This window comes from Callionymus lyra, chromosome 9 (genome assembly GCF_982586985.1).
Source record: "Callionymus lyra chromosome 9, fCalLyr1.hap1.1, whole genome shotgun sequence".
NCBI classification, from domain to species: domain Eukaryota; kingdom Metazoa; phylum Chordata; class Actinopteri; order Syngnathiformes; family Callionymidae; genus Callionymus; species Callionymus lyra.
This window is the reverse complement of record NC_141826.1, coordinates 19,609,263-19,631,439: the sequence shown is the minus strand read 5'-3', so window position 1 is coordinate 19,631,439 and position 22,177 is coordinate 19,609,263. Positions and strand designations below refer to the sequence as shown.

The 22,177-nt window shown below is 43.7% G+C and overlaps 1 protein-coding gene across 2 annotated transcripts in view; it reads right to left on the bottom strand.

Annotated features, from left to right (window-relative positions):
• The window catches only part of LOC148072180 (protocadherin-1-like), a 51,082-nt gene extending 33,265 nt beyond the window's left edge, over positions 1-17,817 (bottom strand). For both annotated transcript variants that reach the window (XM_087798536.1, XM_087798537.1), the window contains exons 1-3: positions 17,319-17,817; positions 14,287-15,098; positions 8,520-10,703 (exon numbers count right to left, since the gene is read on the bottom strand). In XM_087798536.1, coding sequence (XP_087654662.1) covers positions 8,520-10,703; positions 14,287-15,084 — 2,982 coding nt within the window. In that variant the 5' untranslated portion in view covers positions 15,085-15,098; positions 17,319-17,817. The remainder of the gene's footprint in view (positions 1-8,519; positions 10,704-14,286; positions 15,099-17,318) is intronic.
• Between the last annotated feature and the right edge of the window lie 4,360 nt (positions 17,818-22,177).

Sequence of the window (22,177 nt, the reverse complement as noted above, 5' to 3'; positions counted from 1 at the left end):
CTGACAGACACACACACTCCTGCATTTACACACACTGACAGACACACACTACTGAATTTACGCACACTTACGGACACACACACTCCTGCTTTCACACACAATTACAGACACCGACACACACTTAAAGACACACACTACTGCATTCACACACACTTACATACACGCACACTACTGCATTGACACACAATACTTCACTCACACACACTGACTCACAAACACCAACATAAAAAGACACAGGAAGTGATGTCATTGAGTCTGGAAGTGAGAACACAGAGGTGGACAGGAAGTGCAAACGTGACTTCCTCAGGGATCTCGTGGACTTGAAGACAGGAAGGATGTGGACAACAATGGAGGAGGAAAAAACAAGAAGGGCTGAGAAGATGATGTAGGTAGGAGGTGCATTTACTGTCATCACCATCATAATCGTCATCTTCATCATTATCATCCTTATTGTCATCTTCATCATCGTCTTCATCTTTATCATCTTCATCATCATTATTATCATCCTTATTGTCATCTTCATCATCGTCTTCATCACCATCACCATCACCATCACCATCACCATCACCATCACCATCGTCATCTTCATCATCATTGTCATTATCATCCTTATTGCCACCTTCATCATTGTCTTCATCTTCATCATCATCATCATCGTCATCGTCATCATTATTATCATCCTTATTGTCATCTTCATCATCTTCATCCTCATCATCATCTTCATCATCTTCATCATCATTGTCATCTTCATCATCATTGTCATTATCATCATAGTCATCTTCACCATCATCATCATCATCATCTTCATCATTTTTATCATCATCATCATCATCTTCATCATCATCTTGACCATGATGATCATCATCTTCATCATCATCACCATCTTCATAATCATCATCATCATCATCTTCATCATCATCGTCATCATCATCATCATCTTGACCATCTTCATCTTCATCTTCATCATCTTGACCATCACCATCATCATCATCATCATCAGTAGACTCGCTGCAGAAGTCGTAGTAACAGCTACTGTCAGTACAGCAGTGAGATGGAATGAGTCACATTCTGTTGATCACAACCAAGAAAACTCCTCCTGACTCACTGCTGCTGCCACAGAGGAGGACCAGCAGAATTTCAAACAGGGTACGCCTGAACACACACACACACACACACACACACACACACACCCAGACGGACACACATGCTCACTTCATCACTGAGCTGTGAATGACACCTTAATAGTTTTAATACACAAGTGTATACACACACACGCTGCAATAAACACATGAACACATCATCAAACACACACTCAGACACACTAAAACATACACACACATGTGTATTCACACTACACAATTAAGTGACTGTTTGACAAAAGTAGTGTTCAGGCAAAGGTCGCTGAGCGCAAACAGGATAATATTGACACAAGATGGTGTGTATATGTTTGTGTGTCTGTTTTTGTGTTTCCTTGAGTGAGTGTGTATGTGTGTGTCATTGAGTATGTGTGTAGATGTGTGGGTACATTTTTTTGTTTGTCTCCTGTCTTTTATTGTGTCCTTAAGTGAGTGTGTGTTAGAGAGAGAGTCGGTTCATTACTGTGTGTGTTTCGAATGTTTTTCTTTGATTAAGTGTGTATGTGTACGTGTGTGTGTTTGTGTGGGGGTATGTGTGTTGGAGGGGGGGGGGGTCTGTGAGTGTGTAAATTTAAGTTTTTGTGTATGTGTGTGTCTTATATAGTGTGTTTTTATGTGTTTTTTGTGGTGTCTTGAGTGTGTGTGTGGGGGGGTACGTGTGTCTGTATGTGTGTGTGTGCGAGTGTGTGTGCGCAGATATAGTGATATGAAGGATTTTAAACACACATGAATATATATAACAACAAAAAATTTACACAAGAATACATTCGTAAACGCACACACTCGCACACGCACATGAACTCAGACTCACAATGTCAGCAGGAGGTGACAGATTCCATTGGCGCTGGGGTCAGAGGTCGGTGACAGGCAGACAGAAGGGGTCAGGGGGTCAGAGGGATTTCAGAATTAGCTAGGGATTGTCCGTCAACAGAAGCGAGAGTTTGTCTACGCACGCATTCTCACACAACTACGACCGGGACTGAAGCTACACAACAATCCCAGGTATTGATCCGACCATTGTTGATACACACACACACACAGACACACACACAGGTGTATCTATCAGTGCCTCTTCATCCCCTCATCCTCCTCCTCTTCCTCACCGTGATTGTGTTCCAAACATCTTCATCATCTGAGACGGAGCTCATTAATGTGTGGTGTTGCCATGGCAACATGTCACCGGGACGGATCGGAACCGGGCTGGTGAATAATTGAAGAAAAGACTTGTTTCATCATCTTATCTCAGCGACAGCACAATCTCGGCACCGGGTCACGTGACTCTTCATTAGTGTCGCTCGAACCGAAAAAAAAACTTTTCCTTCCTCTCAGAGGCGGCGCGGCTTGATGACCTCATCACCTCAAGACATTCTCTGGGTTTTGTTCGGGACAGTCGTGGAAATGTTTGCATCGTCAAAAACACACCCACACACATGTGCTTAAACAAAGTGTGTGTGGGGAGAGGAAGTCATGCGGAGATGAACGATGAAGGCCAAACTCTCACGGGACCGAACAACATCCTGCACGCCTCACTTCCTGACTTTGTGTCACGAGATCAAACTGAGTCTTTGTGACACCAGAGAACACGGACCAGTTCCCTTCAGCCCTGCAGCCACCAATTAGATTCGCGCTTTTATTTTGAAATTTATTTTTGAAGCGACCTGTCAGCGTCGCCATGGTGACAAGGGGAAAGTAGGGGGGGGGGTGCTGTTGATTTCAGGAATCATGTTTGGGCAAGTTTGTGCGCGCGTGCACGCGTCGCGCACTTCAATATTTGCATGCGCAGCTCGTGTTACTTGACGCTCTTATCAGCTGACGTGGAGACGTCACCTGCACAGGTGAGTCACACACACGACTGATGGAAACACACGCGGTTCCGGAAGCGCGTCACGTGGTTTGACACCAACGTATTTGACATAAAATGAAACTGCGATCGGTTTTTGTTCGTCATTTTATTTTTTTGGAAGGCGAGGGTTTTAATGTCAAAAAATTCAACAGGAAGTTGTTGGTGTTGAACGAACCGACGTCGGATGTTGAAAGGGAATCTGACAAACAAAAGGATGTAGTTAATATTAAATTCACTGGAAATAAAATCATCAGAGATAAATCTTCTTTATTTTGTTAACTTTTGGGGTTTTCAAAATGAATATAGAAACAGCTAAACTGACACAATGTATTTATTTTTTCTTTACACTAATAGTGGCCGACACTGAAATATATTGTTAAATTTAGAGCACAAAAATGTTGCTTTTAAAAACTGGTTTAAAGGTAAAAACGGATTATCTATTTCTGGATAGTAAAAAAGATGGGATTTCCAAATCCGGATCAATGTAAGTAAGTAAGTAAGTAATCAGGAGTCCCAGAAAATCAGGGAAAAGCACAATAAAAAGGTCTTAAGATGTTTCTTGAAGGAGTCAGTAGATCATCAAACACAGAGATGGTTCCAAAGCTTAGGAGCAACAGTCTGGAAGGATTTCTCTCCTCTGGTCCTGAACCGTGTTCAGGAACCATCAGTAGATTCTGATCCACAGACCTCAGAGCCCGAGCTGGGGTGTAAGTCTGGATCAGATCACTGATGGAAGGTCTGACCATGAATAGATCTGAAAGTAAGAACCAGAAATTTTAAATTGATCCTAAAGGAAACTGGCAGCCAGTGAAGAGTTTTAAGAATCTGGCAAATGTAAGTTCTTCTACTAGAGCAGGTCAGAATTATCTCTGCAGAGTTTTGTATTAACTGCAGGCGAACCAGATCCTTCTTGTTTAGACACAAAAAATAAACTGTTACAATAGTCTAAACGAATAGACACAAACACATGGATTATAAACTCCAGATAGTGTTGTGACATCATATTTCTAAATTTAGAGATTTTTATCATTTCTAATCTGGATTACATTTTTATGAGACCCTGGCCTGTGATGCTGATTGACAGGTAGCTCTCATGTAACAAAGACATACAAGCATCACTGTTAGCTCGACACAGTGTCAACACAGTTTCTCCTGTAAACTCTTGAACCGACTGTCATTCTTGACTGAAGGTGATAAACATAGTCATTATTCGGGTTCATGGACAAGCTGTCGTGACGTGAAGAACCAGTTCTGAAATGTAGGTTGTTGGACCCGAACCATATTCAGGTTCCACACTTAAAGTGACGCTTCAATTTAAAGTCAATTCAGCCAATGGTTGGGATTATTTTCAGAGTAATCTGTTCCTTTTTAGAGTTATAGACAAAAATGTTTATTCATTTTAATGTAGCGACTGGAGCCCAATTGTCTTTGCCTTCATCTTCCTCCAAAAAGACACTTAAATACATAAATATAAAGAAGACGGATGTTTTTAAATGTGTCTTTTTTAGACGAAGACAACTGAGCTCCAGTCGCTACATTAAAATGAACAAACATTTTTTCATCTAAAACCCTATAAAGAAACAGATTTCTCTGAAAATAATCCCAACCCTTAGTCGACAGGAGGGGGAGTAGAAGATGAGTGACGTTTGAATTCTGGCTGAACTATCACTTTAAACTACACAATACTGTGAAGACTTTCTGACAACTTGTTGTTGTTGTTGTTGTTGTTGATGTAGTGTGCGTTTGCAGCGCCGTGAAAAAAGAGTGCACATAAACCCGCCACTGAGTCACGAGCGTCTTCCCGCAGGAACAGGAAGTCGTAAATGTTGAAGATGATGGATCATGTGATGTGTATCACACACTTAAAATCGCCGACGGAATGACGGTCCGGAGCGAGAGTCCGGAGCGACCGTCCACGTGAAGACGTCGAGGAGACAAGAGTGATGTCAGGTGTCACTGGTTTGTCTCGTGACTTCTATTTATGTCTATCACAGTCCAGAGATGTTCGTAAGAAGCTCAATTATTTCCATTTCACTCCTCGCGAACATGGCGCCTTTTCTTGTAGTAGCAACTGTCACACTCCACAGACTCTCAGGAATGTGTGTGTGTGTGTGTCTGTGTGTGTGTGTGTGTGTGTGTGTGTGTGTCACTCCTGACAGCAGCTGACTTGTGGTTGTGTGTAAACGGCTCTCGGAACTTTTGGCGTTTGTGTGTGTGTGTTGGCTGGAGCTAATTACGCTCCGTCATCGGTCTGACGGCTTTTAACGCCCCGGCTTCGGCCGACCTTTGACCCCCCCGACAGTCGCACACTCCCAGTTTGACCTCTGACCCCCCCAGGGTTTGGTTTCGCTCTAAAAAAACGTTTCTAAATGGAGGGGAAGAGCCGGACGATGACTCGTGTTGTGTTTTCGCCTCTATCATTTCGTGAGGTGGTGCTGTGACCTTTGACCTGATGAGTCAGTAGGTTAAGATGACGCCAGTAGATTCACAACGAAAACATTTATGTGTGTGTGTGTGTGTGTGTGTGAGTTGTGTCGATAATAAGTGTCATGTGAGCGGATTTCAATTAAACCACATCTTCCATGTCCTGGCCGGCGGCAGCACACACACACACACACTAACACAAACGCACACACACACTCACTGAAGGCATGAATGAGACACTTATTGATCAAACAACAACTGGTGCTCGGATTGAAAGTGATTATTGATCCGTGAATAGGAAGTAGGTCAAACTAGTATTTTTTTAGATCAGTCGCTGACCGATACTGGACCTGTCACGATCAGTGGTGCGTGTCTGTGCACGCGTGTGTGTGTCTGTGCACGCGTGTTTGTGTTTGTGTGTGTGTGCGCACGTGTTTGTGTGTGCCTGTGTGTAAGAGAGCGAGTGTGCAGGGCCTCGGGCAGGTTTCCGTTCCACTTCGCTTGTGTTGCAGGAGCAGGTGGCACAACACACGACAACCAAATCATGTTTCTGTGTTTTTAGTTTAGACACTCACACTCACACACACACACACACACACACAGACACACAAACACAGTCTAGTATTAAGCTGTATCAGCATAGAGGGACCACAGGAGGCGACGGAGTCAACAGGAACTTTGGATCTTATAATAAAAAACTTTTTGAAGAAAGTCACTTTAAATAAAGGCAGATTTCAGTTTCTTCTTCTCACACACACACACACACACACACACACACACACACACACACACACACACAGGATTAGACTGCTGAGTGATGTCCTTGTTCAGGAATGTGTGTATGTGTTTGACAGCACAAAGGATGTGGGGATCTTTTGTGTGAGCAGTCGACTAATCATGTCGTGTCCTACCTGCTCAAACCTGCGAACACTCGACGACCACGATACGACCCCTCCGTGTGTGTGTGCTTGGTGTCTGTGATTGTGTGTTTTATCTCCGTGACAGGTGTCAGAGCCGTTGACCAGAATCGAACAAACTACTGAAAAGTGTGTAAACAAGTGTCGGATCAGTTTCCACATTCTTAGTCGACATTCAGGAAGAGCCAGAATCCGCCAGTCAAGCCTGAAAACGTCTGTCAACATCACATCCGAGCAAACTTCTCACAGGCTTCAAATGACGGCACGGATTTGGGCGCGAGATGTGTGTGTGTCTGTGTGCGTTTGTGTGCTTGTCTGGGAGGTACAGACACACACACACAGACAACAGGTTACCGTAGAGACGTGGCTGATAATAAGTGAGCTTGTAAAGATGCGTCCGGACTCTAGGCGGGGGGGGGTGATTGTAAGTGGGTGAAAGGGGAGGAGGATAGACTTAACCTTTGACCTCATCTCTCTTTGTTGCTAATAACAGCCTCTGAGTGATTTCTGACCTTTGACCCTGACAAGCACCAAATCTGCAGGTGTGTGTCAGTGTGAGCGGGTCTATTTGTGTTTCCCTGTGTGAGTGTCTGTGAGTGTTTGTGTGTCCGTATATATGTGTGTATGTCTGTATTTCCAGTTGTGTGTCGCATATATACAGTATGTGTGTGTTTTTCCATATTGAGTCTGTATAAATGTGTGTGTGTCAGAATAAAAGATTGTGTCTGTGAGGGTTTTCCATTTGTGTGCAAATATACCTGTTTGTGTCTTTAAGTGTGTTCTTTCTTGTGTGTGTCCACAAACTTCCTTGCATGTTTTCGTATTTGTGTGTGCTTACCTGTGTGTGTTTTTCCTCGTTTGTATTTCTATGTGTGTAATTATAATAATATTTACAGACCTGCACCTTTTAAACTCTCATGTCGTTCAACAAATAATTTAAACACATGTGAATGTTTGTTACTGTGTGTGTTTGTCTATGTGGGAGTGTCGGTGAGTGCGGGTTTCAGCGCAGCAGACAATGGCAGCCGTTGTCAAGAGTCGCTCGGGTCACAGTCGCACCTGAATGCGGAGGCATGAACCCGTGTTCACACGAGTCACGGTTGGTTTGAAGCGACAGAAAGATGAGTGCAAATGATAAAATGAAAGAGCGATGGAGGCGCCGTCCCAGTCCTGACCCCCAGCCAGAGAATGCACAGTTGCCATGGAAACATTTGAACACGTTTATTGAAATAAAACTGTCAAAACAAACAAATGAAACAAAACATGTAAATCCCCCCCCCCTCCAAAAAAAAAAACATGATTGACAGGTGAGAAGATTGGCGCTGAGTGTGTGTGTGTACGTAGGTGAAAGTCTTTGGTCCAGGTATTTAACAAAATACATCAAAGGCAGAGGGAACAAACTCTTCCTCAAACACACACACAGTTACACACACACAGTTACACACACGCACGATTGTCTCCTCAACACTTTGTCCTCTTCAATCCTCCATTTTGTACAATAAATAGAAAAGAGCAAGGCACTCTGGGTAAAAAAAAAAAGAAAAAGTGAAACTCGCTTCAACGGCGTCAACATACATTGTCTGACTGTTTCTCCCTTCAACATGAATTGTGTTTAGCTTTGTCTGGAACATCTTAACACGACTAACACAAAAAAACATTCATAGTAATCTAGTCGTCCATGTTTAATCGGAACCAAAATGATTTTCCTTCGTAGCCAAGGGTCTGGTCGCCCCTGGAAAGCATTTCAAACCAGAACAAAAAGTTGTGTGGCGTGAACAAAAAAAAACAAAAACATTTGACACACATGAACAAAATTCACAGTTGCAAACAAACCAAGTGGACTTCCAAACGGAACAGAAAAGAAGGTGATGAGGATGGAAAATAAAAAGGTTCCTTCATGTGATACAGGCGAGGGATAGACACATATGAGACCTGGTCCAAATCTCCTATAGGCCTTTTTTTATCAGTCTTTTGTTTTTATATTCAAAGGTTTTGACCTAGTTGTCCAAGAGACTAGTTGACTCAGGTACTGCGTCCCTATATGTGGTCTATCCCTGGACCTGTCATGCTGTGAGTGTCCATGGAAACGAAATTAATGGGATCAAACGTGTCCGGGCGAGACTACCACACACGGTTGGTCCACAAGATGTCTCTTTGCCTGTCTCTTTGGTACATGGCCGTATTAGCGTAGTCTCCTACCTGTTTGCTGCTGTATTTCGGTGGGTTGGCTTTGTAGCTGTAATCCGAATACTGGTCCGAACCCATGGAGTTGTTGTCGCCTGTGCCCACAAATGTGTTGGTGGCAGGCAGGTCTTGCACAGCCTGGTGCTTCTTGGACGCAGAAGGCGACTGTGGCTGTAGCTGGATGGAGGGAAGTGGGGAGTTGGAGCGGTAGTGGCGCCCCAGATCCGGACTGCCAGGAGGATAGTTGAGCGGCAGGTGGATTCTAGGACTGTCGTTGACGGGGTCATTTATGTGATTGAACTTGAGACTTTTCTGAAGTCCCGCCTCCTCGTCCTCCTCCAGAGGTTTGGCAGGCTTGGGAGCCTTGCCCTTCTTGGTCTTCTTGCCTTTGCTGTTCTTGGGCCCCTGCTTTGGTGCGTACAAGTCTTTGCTCTCCTTCTTGCCAGCCTGGTAGCCACTCTTGGTGTCCTTCTGGAGCCGGTGGCGAATCACCATCACCGCCAGAATGATCAGGCAGACTCCGGCCATTCCACCCAGAATTCCATAAATAATGTTGTTAGAATACGAGAGAGTGTAGTTGGGATCCCCGGCAATGTCTCGGTCCAGAGGTGTGTAGAGACTGTGTCCTACCAGTCCTTCGATGAAGGACACGTTGGCTTTGGTGTCGTTGACGAAAACATGGACAAGCGCTGTGGTGTGGCGGGGTGGCTTGCCTTTGTCTCTGACCTGCACTACGAGTCTGTGCAAGCCGTTGTGTTTGCCGGTAAACGCCTGACCCAGTGTGATCTCACCACTTGTGGGCGATATGTGGAACAGTCCATATGGGTTTCCTCCAGTTATAGAGTAGACTAGCTCCGCGTTGGCGCCGGAGTCAAAGTCCTCAGCCTCCACCACCTCCACGCGGGTGTCAGGCAGCGTGGCAGTGGTCAGGTGTTTGTAGGAGGAGTTGGCTGGTTTGGTCACGTAGGGGGCGTTATCGTTTTCATCCAGTACATTGATGGTGACGCCCACATAGGAGGATCGAGGCGGGTCGCCAGCGTCCACAGCTTTTAGGCGGAAGGTGTAGGTGCTCTCCTTCTCCCGATCAAAAGAGATGCTGGACAAAATAGTCCCTGTGCCGTTCTGGATGACAAACTTGCCGTTATCCGGCTCCACAAAGAGCTGCACTTCAGCATTCTCGCCCTTGTCTGCGTCTGTGACAGTGACCACGCCCACAGGGTTGAGCGGCGCCATGTTCTCAATAACTGAGAAGCTGTAGCCACTAAGCATGAATTTTGGGTCATTGTCATTACGGTCCAAAACGTTGACCGTTACAGTTGCTGTGCCGGTTTTACTAGGGAAGCCTTTGTCAGTGGCTGTGACCCGGAACTCGTAGCGCTCCGTCTCCTCCCGATCGAGAAGGTTCTTCACACGGACCGCCCCACTGGCCGAGTCAATCTCAAACAGCCGGGATGCCGAGGGCTCCACGATGTTGTACACTAGCTCAGCGTTGGAGCCGCTGTCTGCATCTGTGGCCACGATGTCCAGCACTTTATCCCCAGGCATGTTTCCTTCTTCAAAGTCCACCTCCAGCGAGGGTGGCGCGAAACTAGGTGCATTGTCATTCACGTCTGTTACCCGGACCTTCAAGGAGTTGGTGCTGGACAGTGCCGGGTTCCCAGAATCAACCGCTACTATTTCAATCCTATAATCCTTAATCCGTTCATAATCCAGAGGGGTGGTGGTCTGAAGGAAGTACTTCCGTTTTCGGTCATTCGCAGACTCGCTCGCGGGACGCAGCTGAAACGGGACATCGCCTGCGACCACACAGGTCACAACTGCGTTCTCACCCTCGTCATGATCCGACACCTGAACCAGGGCCACCGGCGTGCCTATGGGCATGTCTTCAGAGATGTTGGCCACGCCGTTCTGATGGGTCACCAAACCGATTCCCCGGATCTCAATGGACGGCGCGTTGTCGTTCTGGTCCTTGATGTTGATGGTGACCAGGACTTTGGAGCTCTTTGCGTTTGGGCCACGATCTTTAGCCACAACGAAGAACTTGAGGAAGCTCTCTTCTTCACGGTCCACCTGACCTTTGACGTAGATGATGCCGGTGGACCGGTCGATCCTCAGGAGCCTTGGAACTGCCTCTGACGCCTGGTGGAAGTTGTAGTCGATCTCCCCGTTGGTGCCTGTGTCGGCGTCATTAGCTCGGACCTGAAACCACACGAAAGAGTTTGAATGAGAAAGTGTGTATAAGCACTTATAGTGTTTGTACTTGTGTGTCTGAATGTGTGCGCACGGGAGAGTGTTATAGTGTATGTCTACGTGTGTGAGTGTTAATGAGTCTGTGCGTTAGTTCTAGTCCATGTGTATTACATTGTGTAAGTGTGTGTGTTCGAGTTCATGTGCGTGCACATGTGTTTGAGATTTGTGTGACAATATTTGTTGTTTTATTGTGCAGGTAGTAGTGTACATTTGAGTGTGTATGTGGAATTGTGTAAAATGAGTGTGTATGTGTGTGTTGTATTGAATGCATACAAGTTTATATGTGTGTGGTATTGTGTACATATGAGTGTGTGTATCTGTGTGTTTGGTATTGTGTACATATGAGTGGGTTTATTATTGTGTAAAAATCAGTGTGTATATGTGTGTATGGGTGTGTGGTATTGTGTACAAATTAGTGTGTATATGGGTGTGTGGTATTGTGTACAAATTAGTGTTTATGTGTGTGTTGTATTGTGTACAAATTAGTGTATATGTGTGTGTTTTATTGTGTACAAATTAGTGTGTATATGTGTGTATGAGTGTGTGGTATTGTGTACATATGAGTGTGTGTATGTGTTTGGTATCGTGTACATACGAGTGTGTGTATTATTGTGTAAAAATCGGGTGTGTGGTATTATGTACAAATGAGTGTATTTGTATGTGTTTTATTGTGTACAAATTAGTGTGTATATGTGTGTATGGGTGTGTGGTATTGTGTACACATGAGTGTGTGTGTGTGTGGTCAAAGTCACTAGTCTCTAGTCACGCAGTGAGTCACTGGTTCTATCACCTTCTGTCATGACACCACTTCCCTTAAACCTGGCAGTCATGTGACCAACATCTGTGCACACAATGTGCTCTAACATTTGAAATGTCGTCTGACTGGAATTCAGAAGCTGCCCTGAGGCCCCTGAACTACTACAGGAGCCCCGAAAAATCAAACAAAAGTGAAGAAGCGTGTCGTCGCTCTTCACTCTCTTTTTTAATGTCGCGCTTCAGTGACTTCCATGAAAAGGTGGATTAAGAAATGTTTTCAGAGCACATTCGTGTTCTTAACCGTCGTACAATGAATTATTATTGTTATCCACAAACGCATATTTTCCTCAAATGATGTTTCAGGGACACGCGTGTCTCTCTAAACACCGATCGACTGGACCGACCCACAAAGAAAGCACCGGATCGGTTTCATCAGAACCTCTTTTGTGAGCAGACTTCACCTCCAAACTTGTTTTTTTTCCTAATCTCTCCTCCACGTCAGAGCCGCGGTCAGAGCTCCGTCACCTCTGTTAATGATTCCTCAAAACAAACACTGCAGTCACCGACGGCCGTGAACGATCCACCGGTTTCTGTTGGTTCTTCTGGGCCTCGGCGGCCATCGACGGACACGATTTTGCTGTTTTAAAATCTCCTACAGATTTTTTTGGATTTTCGCGTCACACTCGTATGACCTGCAAAACATGTTTTCTCCTCATGAATAAGCTGTTAATGTGACGTTCTTATCGCTGGCAGGTGTCATGTTTTTCATCTTACCGCCCGTGTTTCACAACATCTGAGACTACGGGTGTAAAAATATCGATACACTTAAAAAACACTGAAAAATGTTGTGACGAAATTCAACAGAACTGTATCAGCAGTGTGTATTTTTAATTTTATTTCTAATCATATTTTTGTGTTATAGTCTTTATGGTTTATTTTTCATTAAAGTGTGTATAAATGTCTGTTTATATATAAAAAATATATACATACTGTATTTACTGTATACATACATATATTTTCTTTTTTTTTCAATAAACACCATTTTCATGTTGCAATTAAACCTCATCATTACATCCTCTGCTGCTAAAGGAACAATGATATCCAGCGAGATCTCTCCGATGACTGAGGACGAGAGGATACGGTTCACTCCAGCAGATTTTAAAGCTGATGTTATTTGGACATATTTTGGTTTCAAAACCAATTAAACTGACGAACACCAGAGTCAAGTACTCGACAATACTACGAATATATATTTGTTACTACAGTATCACTAGGGTTTTTTGCGGGTTTTTTTTACAATGCATCCACTCTAGCCTTTTCGTATGGGCTAATACAATAGTAACATGATTTTTTTGACCCATGACAACCTAAAAGGCACCAAAGCACGTGGAATAAGTACACAACAAAGATGGAGGGAAGTGTACACGTTCCAATTTCAATCACACCACTACTGTATCTTCCAAGTACACTCTAGCATTATGGACGTACCTCCATGTGAGGCCCTTTTGTGAAAGTATCTTCTACAGGAGCTTCTTATTGCTGCCAAACATTACATTTACATTCAGCGTGTAAGACATTATGTGAATTTTAATTCTTTGTCAGGTGGAATTTCAGCCGTTTATTTTCACTTTTCAATCAGTCAACAAAGTGAAAGATTGTCCAGCGCATCAGTCCGGAAGACATTAGTTTTGCAGGTCACATCATTTGAACGTTGTTATTCCTGTGCTTTTATAAAAGACCCGGGTTAATACATTTTTGGTAATTATAGAGACGGAGGATATAATGAAATGCTTTGTCTGAACATTTGGAATTATGTATTTTTTATACTATTTATTGGATTTGCTCTATTAAAAAGAAAACTTTGAGGTAACATATATAGTTTATATACATATATAGTGATAGTTTACCCATAATTCAAATGTCACTCAGTTTGTGCTCACCCCCATGAGTAGAAGAGTAATCGTTTTTTTTAAAGATTTATTCCTAATGTCGAAGCTTCAACGCAAGTGGGACGTAACAGACTGGAGGTATTTGGATGTTTTTACGAGTCCTTTTGTGCTCAATAAGGTTATTTTATCTGAATGATGGCATCAGTCAGCGGACGAAACTGGAGACTGGAATCAGCGGAGATAATGTATTGAGGAATAACAGAATCTCTGGCACAACAAGATTCATTTCTGCAGACTTATCACTTCTTCAAGGTCGCTAATATCTACGTGTTCTTAGGAATTAGTGCAGGTTCACTCGCTGTGAGGAAAACATTAAATTTAATATTTTGGACGAAAGATGAAGACGACTGAGCTCCACTCGTTACATTAAAATGAACATATTTATATAACTCTGAAAACAATCCCAACTCTTAGTCGACATAAGGGTGAGTAGAAACTGAGTGAAGTTTGCCTTTTGGGTGAACCACCACTTTGTGTCAAACTGGTCCAGAAAAGGGCCGAGACGGTGCAGGTTTTGGATCCAACCATTAAGGCACATATAGTTGAACCAATCAGGCGTCTGGATACAGCAATCAATTGATTGTCAGTAAGGTGTTGCTTCTTTAAGCCAACACCTGATTGGTTAACTCATTTGTGCTTGACTGGTTGGAATAAAAACCTGTACCGTCTCGGCCCTTTTCTGGACCATTTTGACACCCCAGCATGAAAGTTGTTGGATTGAAATACAAACCTCTACTCATAACCCAAGTTTCTAACGATCTTAGACATACATTTAGTGTGAGTGTGTATTGATGTGTTTGTGTGAGTGTGTGTGTGTGTGTATTTACCTGCAGCACCGAGTTTCCCGGCCGACTGTTTTCAGGAAGTTCTGCTTCATAGTGGTTCCTCTCAAACTTTGGGGCGTTGTCGTTCTGGTCGGTAATGGTGACCCGCAGGAGGGCGCTGCTCGCCCGCACCGGCCGCCCTCCGTCCACCACCCGGATGTTCAGGTCGTACGAGTCCTTCCGTTCCCGGTCCAGGTTCCCCTTCACCACCAGCTGCGGCAGCTTCTCGTCGGCGTCCAGGGCCACCTGCAGCGTGAAGAGCTGGTCGGCGTCCGGCCCCGTGCTCAGGGTGTACTCGGCCACGCCGTTGACCCCCGAGTCCCGATCGGTCGCCATCGGGATGGGGAAGAGCGCCCCCGTGTGAGTGTTCTCCGGGATGGCGAGGGTGAGGATCGGGGAGGAAAACTGCGGCGTGTTGTCGTTGATGTCCAGCACCTCGATACGCCCCTCGATGAGCCGCGGGCCGGACCCGATCCCCTTCACCATGTCGGTGATGGACACCTCGAACTCCAGGTAGCAGCGCTCGCCCTCGAACAGGTTGCGACAGTCCCGCAGGGTCTCACGGTCCAGGGGGATCTCGGTGGTGTAGATGTCGCCCGTCTTGCCGTCCACGCGCAGGTACGGCGAGCCCACCTCCAGCTTGTACAGGTGCCCGGTGTCGGGGAGACCCTGGTCCGACGCCAGGCTGCCGATCAGCGTGTTGGGGGGCTGCTCCTCGGCGACCCGGTACAGGATGTCGGTGGGGGCGGCGTGGCAGCCAAGCAGCAGGAGCAGCAGGACCTCCCACCTCAGCAGAGACATGACTTCACCCCTGTCTGGAGAAGAAACCAGAAGAAGCCGGATCAGAACAGGACCACCACCTTCAAGACGAAGAAGCCACCGTTGCCCTCCTGTTAATATCTTTTTACGAGCCTGGAGGTCAGAGGTCAAAGGCCGATGACATCATCGGAGAGAAGTAACATCATCTCATTAAATCATCTTCGGTGACCTGCGACCTCACATATCTAAAGGCCTCGACACACTATGAACATGTGTGTGTGTGTAGGTCACAATCGCTCTGTAAAGTACACACAAAAATACATAGACGCACAACCATGAACACGCAAAGTCAAAAGTTCAAAGATACGTTCGTAGACTTGTGTGTGTGTGAGCATGTGTGGGTCTGCTTGTGTGTGTTAATCTGCTTCATGCTGGTGAATAGAGTCATTGGAGTAATCCTTTTTTTGTGATGCGAGCGGGGTGGAGACCACACACTCACACACACACACACAGACACACAATGTCCATTCGCATGTATGTGAAGTACGTGTCCTTCAGGTCAAAAACAAATGTGGGTTTCATATGCAAAGCAGATGTCCCACAATCAGAGCCGCACCTGAATGCAGCCCCTCGACTCCCCCCCACCCGCCCCCCGTCCAGAGCAGCAGGGGTCGACAGACTGTGGGGCCGTCGACCCGACTGGGGTATGTCTGGGGTGTGTAGCAAACACAAAAGTGTTCGACCACACAATGGTCTTTTAGTGCGGAGACATCCAAACACACAACGGTGTGTGTGATGTTAACCACATGAAGGAAAGTTAAAACAGATTTGATTCTCACACGAAAAAAACATGAAAGTGTGTTTTTTTTTTCCTCCACTTTCTCACCGACTGAACCGAACACATCTGGTGACTGACGGTTCTGACGAATAATGTTTATGTTTAAAGAGAAATAAAAAGTGACGACGGCTTTGACGAAACTAACTCCGGGCGGGAAGTGACATCACAGCGTCCGAGGATCGGGGCCCTCCTGGCAAGACGACGGGAAACGTCGCACCCCAAGGCTGTGGGTCACAACCCCCCCCCCCCTTATTTCATCGTGTCGCTCCGTTCACTCCCATGATCCGTGTGGACTCACCGGAACCGGCGCAGTAGAAGGACACACACAGCACTATTTTTTTTCCCGTCCCGGGCCCGAGACAGAATATGGATCTTTGGTTTGGGCCAAAATCGGTGGAGACGCCACGAAGTTAAACTGACATAAAGCCACTTCATTTATCCAGCAGATCCAGATTAGAGGCCGGATCAGATTAAAATAAAACAGGGAGATTACGGCTGAACGCCAACTGAGATGTGACACAAGGACATGGAGCGAGTGTGTGTGTGAGAGAGTGTATTGATTGTGTCCGTCAGTGTGTGGGTCAGTGTTTGCGAGTGTCCTTAGGTGTGTGTGTGTGTGTGTTTAACGTCCAATATTCACAGGCCGCTAGAACTATCGAGTGGACCAGAACCACCGATCCAATTTGATCCCGTTCCACTACAGAATAGTGACGAGGAAGGAATCAGCACCACACCGTGACTCAGGGACCAGAACCGGTCCCCGGCGGCACGGCTCAGATCCGGTCTGATACTGACACCGGTCTCAGGTTTCTGGTGAGCGACATTGAGGTGCGATGTGTCATGAGCCCGAGCAGCCTGTTCTGGTTCTGATTCTGATTCACCACTGGACACCACTTCTGTTTCTGGTTTGTTCACATTTTTTATGTGAGGTCCAGAAAAGACGTTCTCACGGCGTTCCAGTGTCAGGCAGGGAGGGGGTCAGAGGTCAAGTGTAGGAGGGGAGGGAGGGGGGGGGACTTTTTTTTTTGCTTTTAGGGGGGTGCAGCCCTGGTGCTGGATTCGGTTCGTGTCAGGCAGTTTAGCATGTAACGCATGTAACTAAACCCACCCCCCCCCCCTAAAATAAAACACACAAACAGTCACACGGATACTGGAGGAACTGGACAAACCGGATTCTCCGCTGGTGACACAGTTTACAAGAGGAACTGTTCTTCCTAAATGTCGCAACAATGACACAGAATGTAACTCGGAACCGCAGAACTCCTCGACTCGTATCGGAACCGAGCCCAGCTGCGATGCTCGCGGCCTCAGAACACTGATGTGATACCGATAGACGCAGCGGGTCGATACCGACACCAACAAGTGTCTGAGACCCGCTGGACGGATCCGAGTCCAACCGCGTGAAAGTGTCTCCCGGGAGAAACCAAAAACTTCATACCTGGACCGGCTGTGACAGCCGCGCTCTTCCCCACTCTCGTGCGCTCCAGACCAGGATCCTATAGGTACCAACCACGGAGTCGCCTCTTCCAGACCCGAACCAAAAAATAAATAAAAAATCCAAGACTAATTCCAAAAAAAAAAAAAAAAAAAAGAAGTACCAACAAATCCAGAAATATATCCCTTCACTTCACGACTGTGTCCACTTCGTGACCAGGCGCGCGTCTCTGTGCGCGGACCCCCGTGTGGTTCTGGAGGGTCAGAGCCGGGTCCGGTCCGGAGAGACGACACGGAGCAGCGACGGTAGCATCCTCCGCTGACGAGGGGAGAAGATGGAATATTCAAAAAGAAAAGAAAAAAAATGTCAGGAGCCAAAAGTGTTCCGAGGTCCAGTTCTCCAAACGTCCGGTTTAGTTCCAGGGGCCCGGCAGCGGGGACTGGAAAGTCTTTCTTTCTCCCGGTGACGCGCTCGGAGCTGGACGGTGCTGCCGCTCGGTGTATGCGAGGGAGAGGAGTGACTCCCGACCAGCGCGCTCCCTCCTCCTCCTCCTCCTCCTCCTCCTCCTCCACTCCATCCAGAGAGAGAGAGGGGGGGACTTCCCGATCTTCATTTCTGTCCCCCTCATCTTTACCTGACCACATGGTCACGTGACCAAACACCTTTAACCATCAAACATCCTTAAACTTTATTATTATTATTTTCTTTATAAACTCTGTGATGGACAGAAATTCATCGACCATTTTAGCTGAGTTACATCTCTCTCTCTTTTCTCTCTCTCTTTTCTCTCCACGCGAGGCAGTAAAAGCAGGATTTTTTTTTCCTGGGGTTCGAGCGCCACCCACAGGCCGCCATGTGCACGTGACGCTCCCGCGGCGCACGATGGGGTTTTTTTTTCCCCCGCGTCTTCTCCGGAGAATTGGAGGAAAAAAAAAAAAAGAAACAAGATGGCGTCCGTTTTGGGCGAAAGATGGGAGTCAGTTTTGAACATATTGTTTGTCGTGGATTGTTTCCGGCGCAGCGTGGCGTCCGGAGTCTCTTTGCCGCAAAGCTGCTTACTGCAGATATGACACTCAGATTATGTTTTTTGGGGGGTTTTTTTTAACATATGGCTTGTTTGATTTTTTGGAGAATCTGCTTATCGATAATCCACAAACACTTGTGGAGGATAGTTGGAGATAAATCCTGTCCTGAGTCGTGATCAAAGTCTGTGGAGTTCAAATGTTATTCCATGATAATCCAAACAAAAAAAGATGATCTCGGACAGATTAAGTTTTTTTTTTATTCCATAAGCAAAACAATGTTTTACTGTGACTTCTAACACAACATAAAATGACACAAACAGACAGTAGAACTTTAGGATGTGTACACTTGCACGTGGCCCTGGCTCACTGGGACAGTATGTGTAGGGTGATGTTGGTCTGAGGAACTCACTGGTGTATGAAAGTATATTAGTGTCGTCAAGGTTGACTTTTATATCTCAAATGTTGAAACTTAAATTATTTAATATATTTCAGAAACAATTAATAATGATGTCTACATGGAAAAGTTTTTTATTGAATAATTTAATTTTAATTTTGTATATTAAAAGTTTTTTGTTTTTTTTGTTAGTTTTTTTAAGAATTGAATTAAAACATATTTTCAAAATCAATGCATTTTTTTTACACATAGAGTTTGATATTGTGATTCCATTATTTCAATTTTATTACAGATTTATTTATTAAACTTTCAGCCAATCATGTGTCACCCAGGCAATCATGTGACAACGTAGAAGCAAAATTATGATGGATTCCAAAAATAAACTTTTTATGGTTAATGTACCAAAATAATTTCTATAATTTAAATGGCTAAGAACATTTTTTTAAACCATTTTTTAAAATTATTGGAACTAGTAATGTGCAAAAAAAATGATAATAGGGAAAATATTCACCTTTTTTAATTTAATTATAAAAAAAAAACAGAATTTCATTGAAAAATTCAAAGTATTAATATTTGAAACATTACATTCAACTGATATACTTCCATCTTGCTGTGGCCAAATGAAAAAATATTTTTGAATTAGTCTTCAGTGATCATGAAAAGTAAAATAACCGGATTAAAAATGATTAAAAATGAACGTCTGTGGTAGCGATCGGTGTAAGTAAGTAAGTAAGTCATTTTTATTTGTTTAGCGCTTTTCCAGACCAGGGTCACAAAGCGCTTAAACAATCAAAACAATATTCAACAAAGGTGTGTGATCGACTTCACTCGAGGGCCACGACTTCTGTCCTGAGGATTACTAGCAGTTGTTGTTGTTGTTGTTGTCTTGTGACGGGCGAACCGTTCACATGGCGATGCAGGCCGGCGTCTCAGAAACACCAGGGTGGTCAGAGGTGGAGCATGATGGGAGTTCTGACGCCTGTGGGCCCGCAGCGGCTCCGGACTCAGGTTTGAGGTGGAAGTCCCAGCGGTGCTCATTAGTGAGCCGCCACTCATAACTGCCGCCGGCCAATCAGAGGCCGACCTTCCTCCTACTCAAGCGCCGCCTACACACGAGGTCGCTCGGGCTTCATCATCATCATCATCATCATCATCATCATCATCATCATCAGCGCCGGTCAGATGAGCAACTTCCGGATAAACTCCATGTTGACACGCACAGTTACAACCACAGGTGTAAGAAAATGTATCAATATTCAACAGAAATGTTTTTATTTTTTATCATAGTCATAATCAAGTCTTTTTATGGTTGTACAATAAAAAAAATAAACATTTTTCTTTTTAAAATTAACATGCAAATATTCACAGTGTTTGTTCATTATTTTCTTGCAGTTGAACTCGCGACCCTTAGATGGCAGCAGTCATTACACCCTCCACAGAAAAAAAGAACAATGACATCCTGCCAGATGCCAACGATGACTGAGGACGAGAGGATACATCCAACTAAAGCAGCCTTCAAAGCTGGTGTTTGGACCTATTTTGGTTTGAAAACAAATGAAAGCAGTTACGACTTCGTCAAGAGTCACGCGGTCTGTAAATACTGCAACACCAGAGTCAAGTAATTGACAATACTACAAATATATACTCGTTACTTCAGTATCGCAATATATATATCGCAATAATTGTTGTCCTCATATCGTTTGAGTCTTGCCTATACACACCCATAGTCTAGAGTCGGAAGTGGCATCAGCTAGCACCCGATGCTAACATGGAGCTAGCTTTGTATGTCACCACATCTTCCATCACTTTCAGGACAGACATGGTGTCGTCAAGTGATTCACCGATGATCGTACATTTGGAAGTAAACCTGGCGACAGTTCGGACAAAGAGCGTCGCGGGAGAGATGTAGGTTAAACAGGAGAATTAGAGTAAATACGGTAACGTGATGTAATCCAAACATCAGTAGTTGCAGATAATCTGGACAATAATCCCTGGAACAGATGTTCCACTTCCACCCTCCCCCGAACACCCCCTGGATTCAAACCAGTGACCTTCTTGATCACAGAACGCAAAAAAACGAGCTAAATATGCTAAGCTATGCTAACTCCGCTGGCGTTGACCTTCCAAACATCACCAGGGAAACAGATGCTCTTCAGTGAGGGAGCTTTTGAGGAACACAGAACTATGGGTGTGTATTGGCGTGATTCGGGCGTTACGATACTTGTCACGATACAAGGATAACGATACGATATATTGTGATACTGCTGGAACCAAAATATATTTCTTGTATAGCCCGAGTACTTGTTATGCCCAAACATCCGTTTTACTACTGGAGTCGACTTTATCCTCTCGTCCTCAGTCACTTGCAGGATTTCATCTGGGATTTAATTACTGCTGCCACCTAGAGGATGGAAGTTTAATTGGGAATTCAAAAATTAGACATTAGACTTTCTTTTATTGTCATTGCACAGAAAACACAGCAGTGAAACTGGCAACGAAATTTTGTTTCTTGGCAACCGTCAAAAAACACAGCAGAGTATAAACAGAATAAATAAATAACATTATAAATATTGCATGTAATAATTATTGTTTATAAAGAATAAATACAAATAAGTTAACAATATTGCTAATATGTTATAAATAGAATAAATACATACTATTTTAAATAGTGCATATAATAATTAATGTAAGTATAAATACAAGTAAGTTAACAATAGTGATAATATGTTATAAATAAAATAAATACATAATATTTTAAATAGTGCATATAATAATGAATGTTTATAAAGTATGAATACAAATAAGTTAACAATTGTGCTAATATGTTATAAATAGAATAAATACATAATATTTTAAATAGTGCATATAATAATTAATGTTTATAAAGTATAAATACAAATAAGTTAACAATAGTGCTAATATGTTATAAATAGAATAAATACACAATTTTTTAAATAGTGCATATAATAATTAATGTTTATAAAGTATAAATACAAATAAGTTAACAATAGTGCTAATATGTTGTAAATAGAATAAATACATAATATTTTAAATAGTGCATATAATAATGAATGTTTATAAAGTATAAATACAAATAAGTTAACAATAGTGCTAATATGTTATAAATAGAATACATACATAATATTTTAAATAGTGCATATAATAATGAATGTTTATAAATTATAAATACAAATAAATTAACAATAGTGATAATATTTTATAAATAGAATAAATACATAATATTTTGAATAGTGCATATAATAATTAATGTTTATAAAGTATAAATACAAATAAGTTAACAATAGTGCTAATATGTTGTAAATAGAATACATACATAATATTTTAAATAGTGCATATAATAATTAATGTTTATAAAGTATAAATACAAATAAGTTAACAATAGTGCTAATATGTTATAAATAGAATAAATACATAATATTTTA